General features: G+C 33.5%; 2 protein-coding genes across 2 annotated transcripts; one reads left to right on the top strand and one right to left on the bottom strand.

The window, feature by feature from the left end:
- Positions 1-648: 648 nt before the first annotated feature.
- On the bottom strand, positions 649-5555 carry LOC112515584 (50S ribosomal protein L7/L12-like). Its single transcript, XM_025122479.1, has 3 exons — positions 5438-5555; positions 3401-3623; positions 649-1397 (listed from the first exon to the last, which is right to left on the bottom strand). The coding sequence occupies exons 2-3, from the start codon at positions 3563-3565 to the stop codon at positions 948-950; spliced, it is 615 nt and encodes a 204-aa protein (XP_024978247.1). The 5' UTR covers positions 3566-3623; positions 5438-5555; the 3' UTR covers positions 649-947.
- Positions 5556-8835: 3280 nt separating this feature from the next.
- LOC112515711 lies at positions 8836-12653 on the top strand. The gene is made up of 9 exons (XM_025122618.1): positions 8836-9027; positions 9245-9426; positions 9516-9791; positions 9883-9941; positions 10745-10781; positions 10876-10947; positions 11295-11454; positions 11548-11718; positions 12203-12653. The coding sequence occupies exons 1-9, from the start codon at positions 8836-8838 to the stop codon at positions 12596-12598; spliced, it is 1545 nt and encodes a 514-aa protein (XP_024978386.1). The 3' UTR covers positions 12599-12653.
- Positions 12654-16110: the final 3457 nt, after the last annotated feature.

Raw genomic sequence — 16110 nt, 5'->3', positions numbered from 1 at the left:
TAATCGGTTTTCCTTCCTAATGTTTGTCCATTTCCGACAGATTTAGTTATATTCGTTTAACGGTCTTTAACTTTTCCAGTTAACTCCATTTGAATACGAGGTATTTTAGTTATCTGAAATTTAAACCCGAAACAACCTTCGTAGACGATCCACAAACATCCAACATAAATACAAACCATCGTTGATGCCGTATCTATAAAATCTTTGTTTTTCTCGTCTATAGTTTTATAAGGCAAGGTGATCAGCCTCAAGCAAATCGATTTGGTTTTCGTCAATGGTGGAGTATTGAAAAGTTACGACAAAACCTAAATTGTGTCCAACGCAAGATCCGATAGCGTTATCATCTTACGGGAAACAAGTTCATTCAATGCTTGTAAACAAGTTCTATCACGTGAGAATGCTAACAAAATGATAAAACAGAACCACAAGAGTGGTGCCTGATTGGTTTGAGCTTAGCTCCAAAGGTCAAAAATACCAGGAGTTCCCAGGTTGAAATCCAAAAAGAAATAAAAATCCCCTTGTGGCCACGAAGGTTCAAATTCGGTGACTCCGGGCAATCTGTAAAGCAGATGGTCGCCCTAGTATTAGTCGGCTTGCATAGCGGGTTGAATATCCTGGTTAATAAAAAAATGATAAAACAAAGGGAAATCCAAAACAGAAACCATCATACATCAGAGTCAAAACTACATGTAGATTTTGGGGTCAATTTAGCACCTTCCAAATGCAAATTTTGCCGACCATTTTCTTTACGGTTCAACAAAAATACCATTCTAATTGCAGCACTTGTTCTAAAATCAGAAGCCAGTCTCTGGTGGTTGAACACTGGTTGACGATTGGCAATCGAACGGAAAACATCGTATTCAAACAGAATCTCGTTTGCAATTCATCGAAAGATGCCTCGGAAGTTATTCAAACCGATAACGAAGCAGTAAAAAAAGCGATCAAATTCATTCTAATACAACGGTCGCACCTAAATCCTTGAGTTTCGCCATTATTGATTCAGCATCCTCCTTAGTAATCCCTTTCTTCACTACCACCGGTACTTTTTCCACCAAATCTTTAGCTTCTTTTAATCCTAGATCCGTAAAAGCCCTAACTTCCTTAATGATTTTGATCTTCGAAGCTGCATCATATTTCTCTAGCTTTACGTCAAAAACAACTTTCTCGTCAGCCTTGGCATCCGATCCTGGTCCAGCAGCAGCAGGGCCGGATGATGCTGAACCAATGCCGGTCACCGCAGGGCCGTAGTTGTTGAAACCCATCTTGTAGCGTAGGAGGACTGCGTAATCATTCCTCTCGAGTTTTGTAAGGCTGAGGATCTCGTCGGCGATTCTTTCGAGCTTCTGTGTTTGAGTTCCAGTGGCTGTGCAAAGGCTACGTGAAGCTGTTCGACCAGCCTGGCATTCATGGAAATTGGATAATTATTTTATCGACGACATAAAGTAGACATTTTACATCAAAGCAGGCTAATTGATCCAAAGATGCAACATATCATAAATCCATGTTACTAGCCATTCCCTCCCGGGTTACCCAGATGAATCTGCAATATTGAAGACCTGGCTAAAGGACAAAAACAAAAAATCAAATTCCACCAGGTTACCAAGTGGCAGGGTGGCAATGCGAACCTGGCCGTCGCAATTGCGGACCTGGGTTGAATCTAATAATTTCTTTTCGTCTTTTAGCCAGGTCCGCAATATTGTGGATGTGGATATTGCGGACGTAGTGACATTTGGGTAAACCCGAGAAAGGAATGGCTAGGAGACCAATTTGAATGGGTGGAATGGCTATTCGAATCAATTTCCCTATTTTTTAATCCCACCAAAATAAGTGGAACAAAAATCAGGGAGATGGGAACAAGAACGGTAAATAATTAAACTACTCACGTCAAATCAAGACCCTAAAACCTTTCACAATTCTTTCACCCGCCCACTTCACTCTCGCTCGCCCAGTCCCGTCCCGTCCCGTCGTCTGCGTAATAAGCGCACCCGAAGGGATCAGGGAATCACAGAGAACCAAGTCAACTGAGGACCATCGTATTAATTTGTTGCCCACATTCCATATATTACGCTAACAAATAACAATAACCATCATGACTAACCAACCATCGTCTTACAAGAGTCGCACTTGATATCTTTCATATTTTTGAAAAAATCACTAATCTCCATCATGATGCATTTTACACCGTGACCAACATACTCAAGATAGCGTACAAAGACGGATGGAAACCATATGGAAATTGACAAAATCTAAAAAGTATCTTCTTCCAACCGTTAGGCTGCATTAAATTTCTTACTGCTAGTGAAACAAATACATCTTATAACAAAGTGAGGGTGAAAATAAGTTTTTAACAAGAATAACAAGATACTCATACAACAGTCAACCGAAGCTAGATAAGTTAGCATAGACAAATTAAAAAATGGCATCCTTAATATAGCTGAGAAGAACTAGTTTATAACAACAAACTCTAAACTGGGAATTTAGAATGTCAACACCACCTATGACGATTTGATCCAACATCAAACTAAGGGACCGTTTGAGTCTTGCTTTGATGAAATGTTTTTAAGGAATGTGAATTTTGTGGAAGGATTTGTAATCTGTGGTATGTAGGATGTAGAATGGAATTGAATTCCATTCTTTATAAATAATTTCTAAAAACAAATTATAAAATAGTTAAATTACCGTTTTATTAATTGATTAATACAAAACAAGTGTTTTTAACATATTTTAAAACATTATTACAAACAAATCCTATGAAAACCCACAAATACTAGCTACCTTCATAGGAATTCTAAATCTCATGTTTGTGGGATTTCAATTCCGAACTTCCCATTAAACCAAACCCAGGATTGGAATGGAACCACATTCCAAATCCTGCAAACCAAACAGGCCTATGTGATCCAAACCATTTTTCTCTGATGAAAACAGTTCAGATATCACAAAAATTTCTCCACTAGAGGCCTCTACAATTTCAAGGAACTTTGTACCATCACCAAGTTGACTAAGATAATTACAGAAACCATGTCTTAGACCAGTAATACTGGAAGGAGGCGGAGAGCATTGGTGGTTCATATAGGAAGACCTCCGGTCTACGCATGTACCATAACATGATTAACCAAAGTAGAATTTAAATCAACTCAAAGATTTAGCAAACCTCAAGTTCAATTCAAATACACAAAATTAAGAACATTTTGCATGAATGAGTCAACAAGTGCGTACAAAATAACAATTGCATACGATAAACCAGAAACTAAAAAATACACAAATTGGGAGTTAGGAGTGCATGTTATCCAATTATCGCATCAATAGTCGTATCAAATCAAAGAAATATTCATATGGTGAAAGGGTTTTAGCGAACGAAATGAAAGATGCACTAAATTATGAAATGGATATCGGATCTTACCCTCCATCGAATATTTTCATCCGGAATGCTGCAAACAGTGCGTTTCTCTCCTGCTTTATACTCGTCAGACAAAGCATTTGTAGAAAATCGACTGATAAGTTGACGAAACACAAATCGATCTGCGTTACTCGAATGACTTCCTAGACGATGGAGAGAGCTCGCCATTTTTCCTGAGAAGCAGACGCTTGATGTTGAGGGTGTATAGATATCGACAAAGTTTACCCTAAAAACAACACGAAAATAAAATTTGTGAAAAGTTTTTAAAACTATAAAAAAGTTATAAAAGATCAACCAACTTTTAAATTGGTGTTATTTATATTAACTTGATGTAAAATAACTATAACATAATTTTTTTCCATTTATAATCTGAATGTCAAAATTAATTCTGGTAAGTGGTAGGAAAGGAAAGGGGTTTGTCTTCAATAATACATCCAAGGCTTCGTGTTTTCACCATACTTTCTAACATGACTCACATTACTCAGAGAGAAAATGTTACCAGTCCGAATTCATTTTTCGTACACCAGAACTCGGGAACATAAAACTAAATTGTGAATGTTACGGTTTTGATCAGCCTTACATTTGCTGGTACATTGACCATTCAACATCTAGTCAACCCTCCCTAATTGTCTACTCCTCCGAACCAGCCATTGATTTTGTCATCAACCATCTCCTATTTCACTATATTCGCAGTCCACACCATCAATAGATCAAGATCCAGTTGCAAAGCTTTGGCTTTTGTATTTCGTTTTGAGCCTCCGCCAGTAAATTTCATTAACCTATAAATTAAATCGATTTCATTCTTTGCCAAAAGTTGTGTGCTCCATGATCCCTTTATAGCTTGAAACCCAGAATATGGCTTATTTACTTCTCAATCAATTCCATATTTCGTCAGCAGGGGTCCAACCAGGGCCAGTCCTGGGGTTTTTCATGCCCATGGTGGAAAGGCTAAAAAATGCCCCAAAAATATAAAAAAAGCTAACAAAACATGTTATTTTAAGGGGTTTGAAGCCTAGTCAAACTAGGCGCCTCATCACCATGCTGCTTTTTGTTACTATTATTGATTGATAATGTGTTTTCAGTAATAAGTATCTTATAAGCACCATAATGTAATATCAAGCTAAGTTGAACTTTAGAGGCTTAAACTTGATATACATACACTACCATACAGTGAATCTAGTGTTCTAATCAACCCTATAAAGCCCTGTATGGTGTTCAACTAGCCTCAACCTCAGGAACACTCAGACTATAGTTATATGGTATTTTTAACTGGTATGAACATCAGAATATCCCTGAGCAGTGAGGGTTTTGCAGTCTAAACAGCCCTATATAGCCTTATATATCAACAAAAATAATGAGCTATGGGTGACAAACAATGTTGGATCTACAAGACTCAATATGTAATCAAGAAATTTGGAACAAAAATAAACAACAAATTTCTGAGAGTCATAATGGCTCTGTGAAGAATCACAAAAAATAGTTGAAACTAGTTAGTAATATGAATTATTTCATATAAGGTTTGATGTTATAAAATAACAAATAAGAAATCAAAAACTGATTACTATCAAATATCAATATAGATAAAGAAGAAATGTAGATGATCGAGAAATAGACTTAAATCATATGCCAAAAAGCAGTACTGAAGCATCCATGATATCCACGACCAGTTAGAATGTATGTTAGGCAGTTAAACACCCCTAAAAATGAGTGGTATGTCGTCTAAACAGCCCTAAGTAGCAGCCATAAACAAAGCCAAAACAAAAACCAGACCAAAATCGAGCATGACTAATGCTATACAAGCCTAAACAATGGTAGCAGGTGTATGTGATGCCTTATGTATCTTAGATAAAACACATTTGAATATGTAATGAGCATAACAGATGAAAAATTAAGAAGGATTACTCTGTTCTGAATTTCTTCAATGAAACTACCTAATAGATGATACTTAGCTTTGATTCAATCATATTGTCATATGTTTTACCTTTTAATTTCATCATCAACCCTTTAAAAAAACTCATTACACAAGTATATTATACTTACAAGAACAGGGTATACAGATAAGTCGAGAGGCGGAGGTCCGACGTAGAGCGCAGAGGCGCCGGAGACCAGCCGGCAGGGGCAGCGATGACCGGCAGCGATAGCAGACTGAGCAGTCGTCGGTGGAGAAAGAAGACGAGATTCAGAAGGCAATCTTAGAACGTTGATGCCCTGAAGGCCTGAACCCCCTAATTTGGGCCGAGACTGGGTTCAAAATATTCAATTTGAATTTAGGCCCTTTTTACTCCTGTTCTTGTAAAATCGAAAAATAATAATATGCTTTTATAAATTTATTTATTATAATATTTTATTTTTAGTTTTTTTATTACAATAACGTATTTTTTAATTATTTTTTATTAAGTCATCGTATTTTGAAAATTTTACCTATTATAGCATTGGATAACTTTTTGATTTGAATTTACTCGTTATATTAGGTTTTCATATCACCTCACTATCCATATAGGTTGTCTATATATATTATAGCTTATGAAACATTTATTATTGCACTATTGTACTTTCAAATTTATTTTTTAATTTTTTATTACACCATTGTATTTTTAATTTTAATATTTTATTATTTAAATATTTTACATATTATTTAATAAATATATTAAATGAGTTAGATTTTTTCTAAATTATTCATCAGTATACCAATATTAAATGAATCTAGTATAACACAATTTATCTCGCTAACATTTTTAAAATATGTTTTTTTAAGAAAATAAGAATTGTTACTTTTTTTACCAAAACATGTTATCTTTTAGAGAATATATCATACTTATTTTAAAAAATTACTTGACATATAAATATATTTAATTAATTAATTTTTTTTGAATTATTCTTTGATATAATAATATTAGAAAAATTGTAGATCACAGTTTGTCTCGCTAACATCTTAAAAATAACTTTAAAAAAATGTAACTTTTTGAACAAAATAAAATAAGAAGTGTTATTTTTTTATAAAAAAAATAGTTATCTCGAAAATAATATATCATATTTATTTAATAAATATTTTACTCAAAAATATATTTAATTTTCATGCAATTTAATAAAAAAAAGTCTAAAAAACTAAATATTTTTTATATCGTAGCAATAAAAATTGAAAATCATTGATAATAATAATAGGTTTTTTTCTTTTTTTTTATTTTAGTCCTGTCATCAAAATGATGTGTTATCCACCAATTATACTCTCACAACTTTTAACTCGCCATTTTGAACATACTTGAAATCATTATCACTTTGACGTGATTTCACATTTGTGTTAAGGGTTCTGATGGTAGATAGTGTTTACGGGTTAAGAGTTGTAATAGTAGAAGTGTTTGGATCACTACAGTTTTATAGAGAATATTACAAGAGTTAGGGTGTGTTTGGTTGGAGGTATTAGAAGGTAATTACTGGATATAATAATCATTGATTATGTTTGGTTCAATTAAGAAATAAAAATGGAATAAAAAATTATGTTTGGGATCAAAAAACTAGTCAATGATTATAATAGATTTGGTTAAAAATCATTCATCTTCAATTTGGGGGGAATAGAAACTTTTTCTTTTAATTTTGTCTCTCACTCAATCCTGTCTACCAAGACATGCATTGGAAAGCTGATATGATGTGATGGATTAAGTGGCTATCAAGTTTTTTATTTTAGTTTATTAATAGTTAATTTTAAGGAATCTTTAATAATATAATAAAATAGAATGAAAATAATGATTCTCATTCTACCCTATTTTAATTACCAATCTCATTTTCATTTCTTAAAGCGAACCAAATACCCCCTTATGTATACTACATTTGGTCATAAAGAAAACAAAATACCAATAAAAATCGTTTCCGATATCTCGTCAAATCGTCATTGATATGCCAAATCGTTGCGTCATAAGTTGTATTCACTATAAAACAGAATAGAGGTCAAAATCTCCCCATTTAGACAAAATGAGGGCGATTTCATATGTATCAGATATAATATCTTGTTTTTGTTCCCCAAATGATATACATATGAGACTTATTCGTACCTTATAGTCAAAATTGTTCATGGTCATTTTGTGGAAAAACTCAAAAAAGTGACCATTTTATTAGCTTACCGTGTATAAAATGCTCATTTTGGGTAATTTTCCAATTATCTTTTAGTTATTAAAATAAAAATAAAATAAAACCATTAGAAACGAAAAACAGTTTAATTGTAAAACTGAAAGCATCAACTAAATTTATACTATATTATAAAGCATTTGGCAAAAATTCTTAAAGACAATTTTTTATGCATGAAGTACTGTTTATTGATGCATATTATTTAAAATTTAAGATTACAAGTAAATTATGTATAAATACAACTTATTAAAGCTCCATATTTGAATTCGTGTAACTAACTACAGATAAACATGATCAAATATTCGATAAACATATCATTTTAAATATAAAAAATCTAAAAATATAATTAGAATTATCATTTAAATATTCTAACAGAATACTTAGTTATTACATTTATAAAAAATTATATTATTAAATCTAAATTAAATTTCTTTGTTAGTAAACCTAAATTAAATTATTATAAAAAAATGAATTAAGAAAATTACACCAAAACACAAGAACTTTTAAAAAGATTAATTTGATACTGTTATCGATATATATTTTTTTTCAAAATTTTATGATATTTTTAAATTTATATTTTATTCAAAAATAAAAACATTATTGCTTACTCAAAACAACATAAAATCGTATTATATCGACATAAAAAATAAAAATAAAACGAAACACTAAAATCAAGATGTGTCTCGATGCATTGTACGAGTACTCTTCTAATATTAAAAAATAACACCAAAATAAAAACTTAAAATTATCTTAATTTAATAATATTATTAGTTAGATTTAAATCAAGAAGTAATAAACCCTATAGTTTATAGAGGGGTATTTCTGTAATGTCACCGAAACTCTATACTGAACATGCTTAAAACATGCCCAATTGGAACGATTTGTTTGAGTAGAATCTGTTAATGCAAAGATATCTTGGTGACGATAAATAAGTCTTGATGGAAAGATTCGTGATATGGAGACAACGAAAATTGTAATCCATCAAAATCGCGTCGAAAGATTGAAAATCGAAAAAGGGAGGGAAAATCTTGTTACAGAGAGGGACGAAAATGGCTGCCTCGATTCCTAAAAGAAGTGGCGTATCACCTAAATCTTCGGCTTCTTGATTCTCCGACCATCACTCGTCTCTACGCGCCTGACGTCTTCCATCTCCATAAAACACTAACCACAAAGCTATCCTTACCTTAATCACCAAGTTAAAGAATATAAAGAAATTATGCATTCGCCACCGCCATCACCTTTCCTCTTTTCTTTTCCATGGCAGCAATCCCCTAAATCCCATTTCTTTCTTTTTGGCATTTTCACAAACACATTTGCTCATGTCGATTTTCAAACCCTTTCAGCTTCCCTTCATCTCCCTATTGCTTTTCACCTCCGTTTTTACTCACAAGAATTCATCCGTTTTTGGTTCCCCTTTTGTTCAGAACCGGAGTTTTAACAGGCCAGATCCTCTTCGCCATTTGAGATTGTATAAAGGAGGTTATGATATACGTAACAGACATTATTGGGCTGTAAGTGTTTGTTAAAATTACCCAATGAACTTTTTCATTTTTTCTTACCACCTTCATCAACGGTGATGATTAATCCATTTCATTGAACCCATAGCAGGGTTTTCCCCTTATATAATATTTAAGACTGTAACTGTATGATTTTGTGAAGACGTATATTTTTTCTTTGAACAAGGTTTAAGTTTCGTATATTGATATATGTTTTCTGAAAAATGGTCAGTCTGCGGCATTTACAGGCATCCATGGCTATGCAATGGCGGGAATTTGGATGATATTTGGCTTGGGTTTTGGGAGTTACTTGATGGTAAAGGGTTTTAATGGTGGTTTCCACCCATTTCTTGATCATCCAAGTTCTTACTGCCTTTGTTTTGCCCTCATTGCTGTATTTACTTCAATTGCCATGTAAGTTTGTCCACCATTCACATGTTTTCATCTCCATTTCCAATATGCAAATCTGCTTACCCAAGTCCCTTTTTTGTTTTGTTTTGAAGAGTTTTTTCAAGTTTGATTTTGGTAGCAAATCAAAGCTCTTTACACAGAAGCAAGAACCTTATGGATACTATATTTGGAGCTGCTAGTATTATGCAACAAACGATTGAAGCAGTTATACAAGGCTTACTAAAAATCCAGACACTTCTACAGCCGTATGATCGTCCAACGTCTAAGCTCTTGAATCAGATAACTAAGCAGATGAGGAAGGAAACAACCTCGATTCAGAATTTTGTTCAAGAAGCTAAACAGGCTTCTAATCATGCAATGAAGACAGTGTAAGCAAGCATATTTGAATGAATCTGTACATATACTTTCGGCTGTGTAGCAGTTGCACCGTGTTTATAACAACCTCTTTCTTTTTTTCAGGTACATTGCAAATCTTGTTTTTGTAACAGCGAACTTGGTGGTGCTGGTTGCAGGATGTGGTAAGATTTCTTTATGGTAGATGTCTTGTGTTCAAATATTTACATGATATTCTTTACGGGTGAAATTTTTCATTTTCTTTGTCTGGTTATATGATGCAAAATGAAATGGAATGTCATCCTGGGTCTTTTTTATAACACTAGGGGGCGTGTAGTTAGTTATTCCTACCTTGGTTATGTTTTCTTCTACCTGCTCCTGTCTGTTTGTAGGTTTTGTTTGTTGTTTGTATGGCTGTTCTGATTACTGTTGCTTACTTCTAATTTGTTTCCAATTTTTAGCACTACCCTTCGTTTTTTTAAGTCCTTCCAACTCCACAAATTTTTTGAGCAAGCTTCATTCTTTCTTTTCACACTCTTTGCACAAGCCGAGGGTGTTTATGGAAATAGTCGCTCTACTCTTCGAGGTATAGGTCACGTCCACATAAATCCCACCCCCAGACCCCACCTTTTGGGTGGGATTTACCGGGTTCGTTTGGTTTGGTTTACTTGCAAAATGGAGCCGGAGGAAAACGATATAAAAGAATTGATCCTAAAAAGCACATAAACGGATATTTATAGCGTCATTATCACGCCTGAATGATTCCAATCTCGAAAAAAATGTTTTGGCTTGAAAAAAGGGAATTTCGGGGAATGAAATCCAATATTTGGATCTTAATCTTGCTTTAGATTACATTATAATGCTACTGAAACATTTTAGTGGTACTCTTTTCTTTCTTTATAGCTTTCTCCTGATTTTGTATTGTTTTCTTTGACAAATACACGAAACCAATACTTTGTTTAGACTAATGGATTCCTATCTTGTACAGTTATCTTCTTCTTGCATTGGCACCCTGGATTTATCATGTGAGTTAAACGATATATGCTTGGTTAACTTTCTTTGAATTATCATTAATAAAACTTGGAAGTATGCTGTTACATTAACACTGCCCCCACACAGCCTTATTGTCGTTTGCTGGATCTTGACAACCGTTAGTTGGATCTTAACCGGCTTTGATTTCTTCTTTCACATGTGAGTGTTAGCTCTTCGCATATCATGTGTATAAGAAAATTGAAATAATCCCTCTGACCCATGAAATTGCAACAATTTCTTTTTTAGAAAGTTTCCAAGTTAAAATTACATATTTTTCTATCACCATCTTTACAAACAAATTGATGGTATGTATCTATTTGGGTCCACAATATTCTTCTGTTTTATCTTTAGGGGTATTTTTAGATATTTGATATAAAGTCAAATGTATACTTAAACAACGATGATCAAACTCAAATGTTGCAATTTTCATGGGAATGATGGGAGTGATTGAGAAAAAGATTTGGTTATGTTACACCTGTGTCTGAAATCACTAGGTGAGTATGCAGTTTTGCAGGGGATACATGTTCAGCTTTTGAAAATTTTGAACAAAGTCAAAGTCCCGGAAACAATAACATCATGTCAATCATGTCTTCGTGTTCAAATTCTTCAACCTCAGATAAATTCATGGCTCAAATCGGGTACACGGTTCATAAATACATAACTGAGGTACATGATTATGTTGCAAATATCATGCTATTCATTCTGGAATTCCTAGTTTTAAGAGTGTTTTTGTGATTAATGTTTAATTCTCGACTGCAGTCAAATTCAGAAATAACATCTTTGGCGCACAAAATGCTTCAGCCAAACGAAGAAAGCGATGATTCCTTTGTGATCGAGAGAATTTGTGACCCTTTCTCTAACGGACCTAGTTATAGCTATACTCCTGGAAACTGTCCACCAGATGCCATTCAAATTCATGAACTGCCAAGTGTTAGTATCTCAATCCATGAACTTGAGCCATTTAGGATTTTAATTTATAGGTCTTCACAAAAACAGTCTCTCTACCCCCTTTGGGTGGAATCAAGGTTTGCATACATCCTACCCACAGACCCTACCTCTGTGTGGGAAGGGTAGACGCAAAGTTTGCATACATCCTACCCTAGACCCTACCTCTGTGTGAGATATATTGTGTGTCTACCCCTTAAGGTAGAGGTAATGTCTGCATACATCCTACTCTAGACCCTACCTTTGTGTGGGATATACTGTCTCTCTACCCCTTGGGGTAGAGGCAATGTCTGCATACATCCTACCTCAAGACTCCACCTCTTTGTGGGATATACTGGGTTGGTTTTATTTAGATCTTATCTATATCATATAAGGAGAAATAAAGACATTATCACAAGTTTTGAAGCAAATTTTTTGATCAGGAACTCAAGAATTTTTTCCTTCCTCCCTTTTTGGAGTGTGTGTGCAGATTCTTTCAACCTTAACTTGTGAAAAAGATACACCAACCGAAACTTGCATAGCCGAAGGGCGGTTTTTTCCAGAATCCTCATACGGAAAAACAATGGCCTACATTGAATCCATCACGAACTTGATTGCTACATATCCAGATTTGCAGAGCCTGGCCAGATGTACACCAGTGAAACAAGCGATCTCCGATATTGCATTGCACCAATGCAAACCATTCAGAACCTCGGTTAGATTGCTATGGGCTTTTATTCTCTCACTTTCTATCGATATGATGATTCTAACCTTTTTCTGGATCGTAAAAGCTTATCAAGAGAAGGGCAAACACTTCTCTTTATGTTCAGTTGTTCCTAGACACCATTCACACGAAGTTTCAAGAATCGACCAACAGAGTTTGTAAACGAAATTAGAGAAATACGAAACTGAACCCGGGAATCAAGTCGTAAGACTTTGGTTGACTCGTCGAGGTTCATGTATATAACATCATATACCGAAATTTGTAAAACTATTAACATTGTCTATTGATCAATAATATCATCTGTTGAAAGTGTATATTCTTCTCACCCCATTATTTGCCTTGGCTCAATTCTTTTCTTGGTAATCGCTGGTCTTTAGAACAGCTTGCATTCATTAGATCTTATGGGATCCTGAAGATAACCGTTAGAAAAATCTCCCCGTGACCATGAGGATACTTGAACAGACAACCTATGGAGAGGAGATCCAAAGACCTTACCTTTATTTGCCTGTTCATTCATTTTTATTATAAATATCGGGTCGTTAGGTCTAAATTAGAGCTGTTCACGGGTGGGATGATCCGCTAGACCCGTCTTGTCCTGTCTGGCCCGCTAGAAAAATGGGCTTAGATTTCCATTCTTGAATAAATGAGTGGGTCTGGACTGACTTGTTAAAATTAATGGACGTACATAGGTAATGGAAAAAAAAAAATTGGGAAGGCCCGTTAGGCTATTAATATTTTTACAATAATTAACTTTTATAATTAAAATTTACAAATAAAATTGAAAATTCTTAATATTTATCAGTTCCTACTTAATTATGACTTATGATAATAACATTCTTTAAAAATCTTAAATTTGAAAATATAATTACCTCAATTGATCAAATCATTATTATCTCATTTAGTCATTTTCTTTATTGATAAATATTTAGTGGAACAATTTCTTTCTAAAGTATGTATATTGTTATGTATTTACGTCAAATTTTAAGTTAGAAAAATTGTTATGTATTTACATCAAATTTTAAGTTGGAAAAATTGTAATGTATTTTGAATTATTTTACAGAACTTGTGATTTTATATAAGTTTTGTTTTCATAAATATATAACAAAAACTTTAACCTGTTAGCTTGTGAGCAAGCCCAGACCGTTTATAGGGCGGGTATGGATAAATTTTCAAGCCGGTAAAAACTGGTTTGATTTTACCATATTAGACTTTTTTTTTGTAAGGGTGTCTGGGCCAAAGCCCGACTAATCCCCTACAAATTTGGAGGCTAAACATGGCCCCACTTAAATGTCGCCAACACTCCCCTCACAGGGCTCGAACTCGGGTTCATGACTATGTCATGCCCAAGCCTTTACCACTAGGCTGGAAGGTCTTTGACTACCATATTAGACTTGTTGGACAAAGAAAAAGGTTAACCTCAGTCTGTGTTCGACCCAAGCCCGCAAATGATCAACTCTAGTCTAAATAATTGCCTTATACTTCTCTTTATGCTTTTAATCCTCCTACTGTTTAATCTTATTTATGTTATTTACTATTAATACTTGCTATTCATTGGCTCTTTTAAACCTTTTTTAAAAGGCAAACAATAATTTTATTAAATAAACACAAGAAACGAACAAAAGTTCAAAAAAATATTCTATAAGCAGTAGAACCAGCCTGAAAAGCAATTCAGAAGAAGCAATCCAACCAAAACCAAATAAAAAGAACCGAAGCACCCCTTGAAACCAGATACACCCAACTGAATCTTTTAAACTTCGTTTTCCCATGTTAAAGGTATTTACGAAAACAACCTCGTTGCCTGCTGAGATAGATGAAAAGTCTGCGTACATTTCATATGGGTTTTGTTTGAGTGTATGGGCTGTTTGTTTTTAATAAAAAAAACTTTTAATGTCCTCTTAAGTCTGAATCAGGCAGACATAAGGGGATTCAATGTGTTTGTTTTTTTTTTCAATTAAGAGCTTAAAAGCTCTTATTAGGTCTGAAAATTTAAGTGGTTGCGAAACCTCTTATTACCTCTTATTTCAAATTGTCGCCTACCTACTCTGATCTATTTGCGCTCGATTTCTCTAGATCAACTCTTCTGTCTCGATCTCTCATCTCTCAACTTTGTCAATTGTCGATCTATATCAACTCTTGATCTCTCATCTTCAAACTTCAGATTTCAGACGCAAAATACAAACAGTCTAACTGATTCAGATTTCAAACTTCAGCACCACCTCTTAAAAATCAGAAGTGAATTCAGACTTCAGACTTTAGTACATCTTAAAAAACAAACGCCACCTTAGTATTTTTACTTAATGATTAAGGTTAAAGGAATCAAACAAAGTGGCTGGTTTAAAAAAAAATCAACACTACTCTAATTATCATGACCACCCCAACTTTGAATGTTTTTTTCATCTTTCTTGATATATATATATATATATATATATATATATATAGGTGGAGGTTCAAGCGAGAACACTTCCATTTTATGAGAATACGATAACACCCTTATCACATGTGATAATACGTGTGAAGGGACCCTGTGATGTGCGGACGACGTGTTCAACGACTTAGGTCGCGCCAAAGGTTGTCTTTGTCTATGATTTAACATCACATGTGATGGTCTTGATGGATTATATTATCATATTAACAACAACCTTATAACATGTGATAATACTTGTGAGATGACTTATTGGTGTAAGGGCGACTTGGCCCGCAACCAAGATCGCATCGAAAATTGCCCGTGTCTCTGATTTAGTATCATATATGATGAAATAATAATATCATATGTAATTGTCTATAATAAAAATGTATTCTTGCGTTCTCATAAAATGAAGATTTTCTCATTTAAACTCTTTCATATATATATATATATATATATATATATATATTTATTTGTTTATTATGTGTGTGTGTGTGTGTTGTGAAATGAGAATATTGTTAAGTAGTTGCCTCTTTTGGGGACAAATGTGGGTCCATCAGTGTTGGATATTGGTTCCAAACTTGTTGCTTTAGCAAGAGTGGGTCCCATCACTTGTTAATTTGACAACTAACGATTTTAGGCTCATTTTTTCCATTTTTGGTTCGAATAACAGAACGATTTGATGCTACAAGTTTTATTGAATTGGAATTCTCGGTTGTCGTATATTATAGTTTATGTAATGATTTTTTAAGCATCTTTAACAGTTATATTATAATAGAAATTTTGATGATTTAAACGAGTTTTATGCTCCAAACTATATTATATCATATGGTAAATAGGAAGAAAAAAAAAATACATGAAAATCTGTAAATTTAGAAAAATATATAAAATTTTATATAAGGGAGAGAAATAGTATTTTAATTTTTTTTACCAATAAGAGGTACTGAAAATAATGCAACATGTGTTATTTCATATGATTTTTTGAAAAAAATATAAATAGTATTTGATAAATGTATATAATATTTTAATAATATAATTAATAAAATAAAGTGTTTGCCGGTTTTTTCTAAAAAAATCTATGTTGACTTTTACTGTATTTATCTATACTATATTATAAAGCATTTGGCTAAAACTTTTAAAAACTCTTAAACCCGTTCATTCCTAAACGATTTCATCTCATATCTGAATTTGTGTAACTAACTGCAGATAAACACAATCAAATACAGGATAAACATCTCATTTTAAATATAAAAAATCTAAAATATAATTA

The sequence above is a fragment of the Cynara cardunculus genome (assembly GCF_001531365.2).
Source record: "Cynara cardunculus var. scolymus isolate 2C chromosome LG 7, CcrdV1, whole genome shotgun sequence".
NCBI classification, from domain to species: Eukaryota; Viridiplantae; Streptophyta; class Magnoliopsida; order Asterales; family Asteraceae; genus Cynara; species Cynara cardunculus.
This window is presented reverse-complemented; position numbering and strand designations above follow the sequence as displayed.

Excerpts from the sequence above, each read along its gene's own strand:
- LOC112515584 (XM_025122479.1), bottom strand. The coding sequence starts at position 3,565 with ATGGCGAGCTCTCTCCATCGTCTAGGAAGTCATTCGAGTAACGCAGAT. Across the intron at positions 1,398-3,400 it reads ATGAAAATATTCGATGGAGG|GCTGGTCGAACAGCTTCACG; the intron begins GTAAGATCCGAT and ends CATGAATGCCAG.
- LOC112515711 (XM_025122618.1), top strand. The coding sequence starts at position 8,836 with ATGTCGATTTTCAAACCCTTTCAGCTTCCCTTCATCTCCCTATTGCTT. Across the intron at positions 9,792-9,882 it reads AATCATGCAATGAAGACAGT|GTACATTGCAAATCTTGTTT; the intron begins GTAAGCAAGCAT and ends TCTTTTTTTCAG. Across the intron at positions 11,455-11,547 it reads TTCATAAATACATAACTGAG|TCAAATTCAGAAATAACATC; the intron begins GTACATGATTAT and ends TCTCGACTGCAG.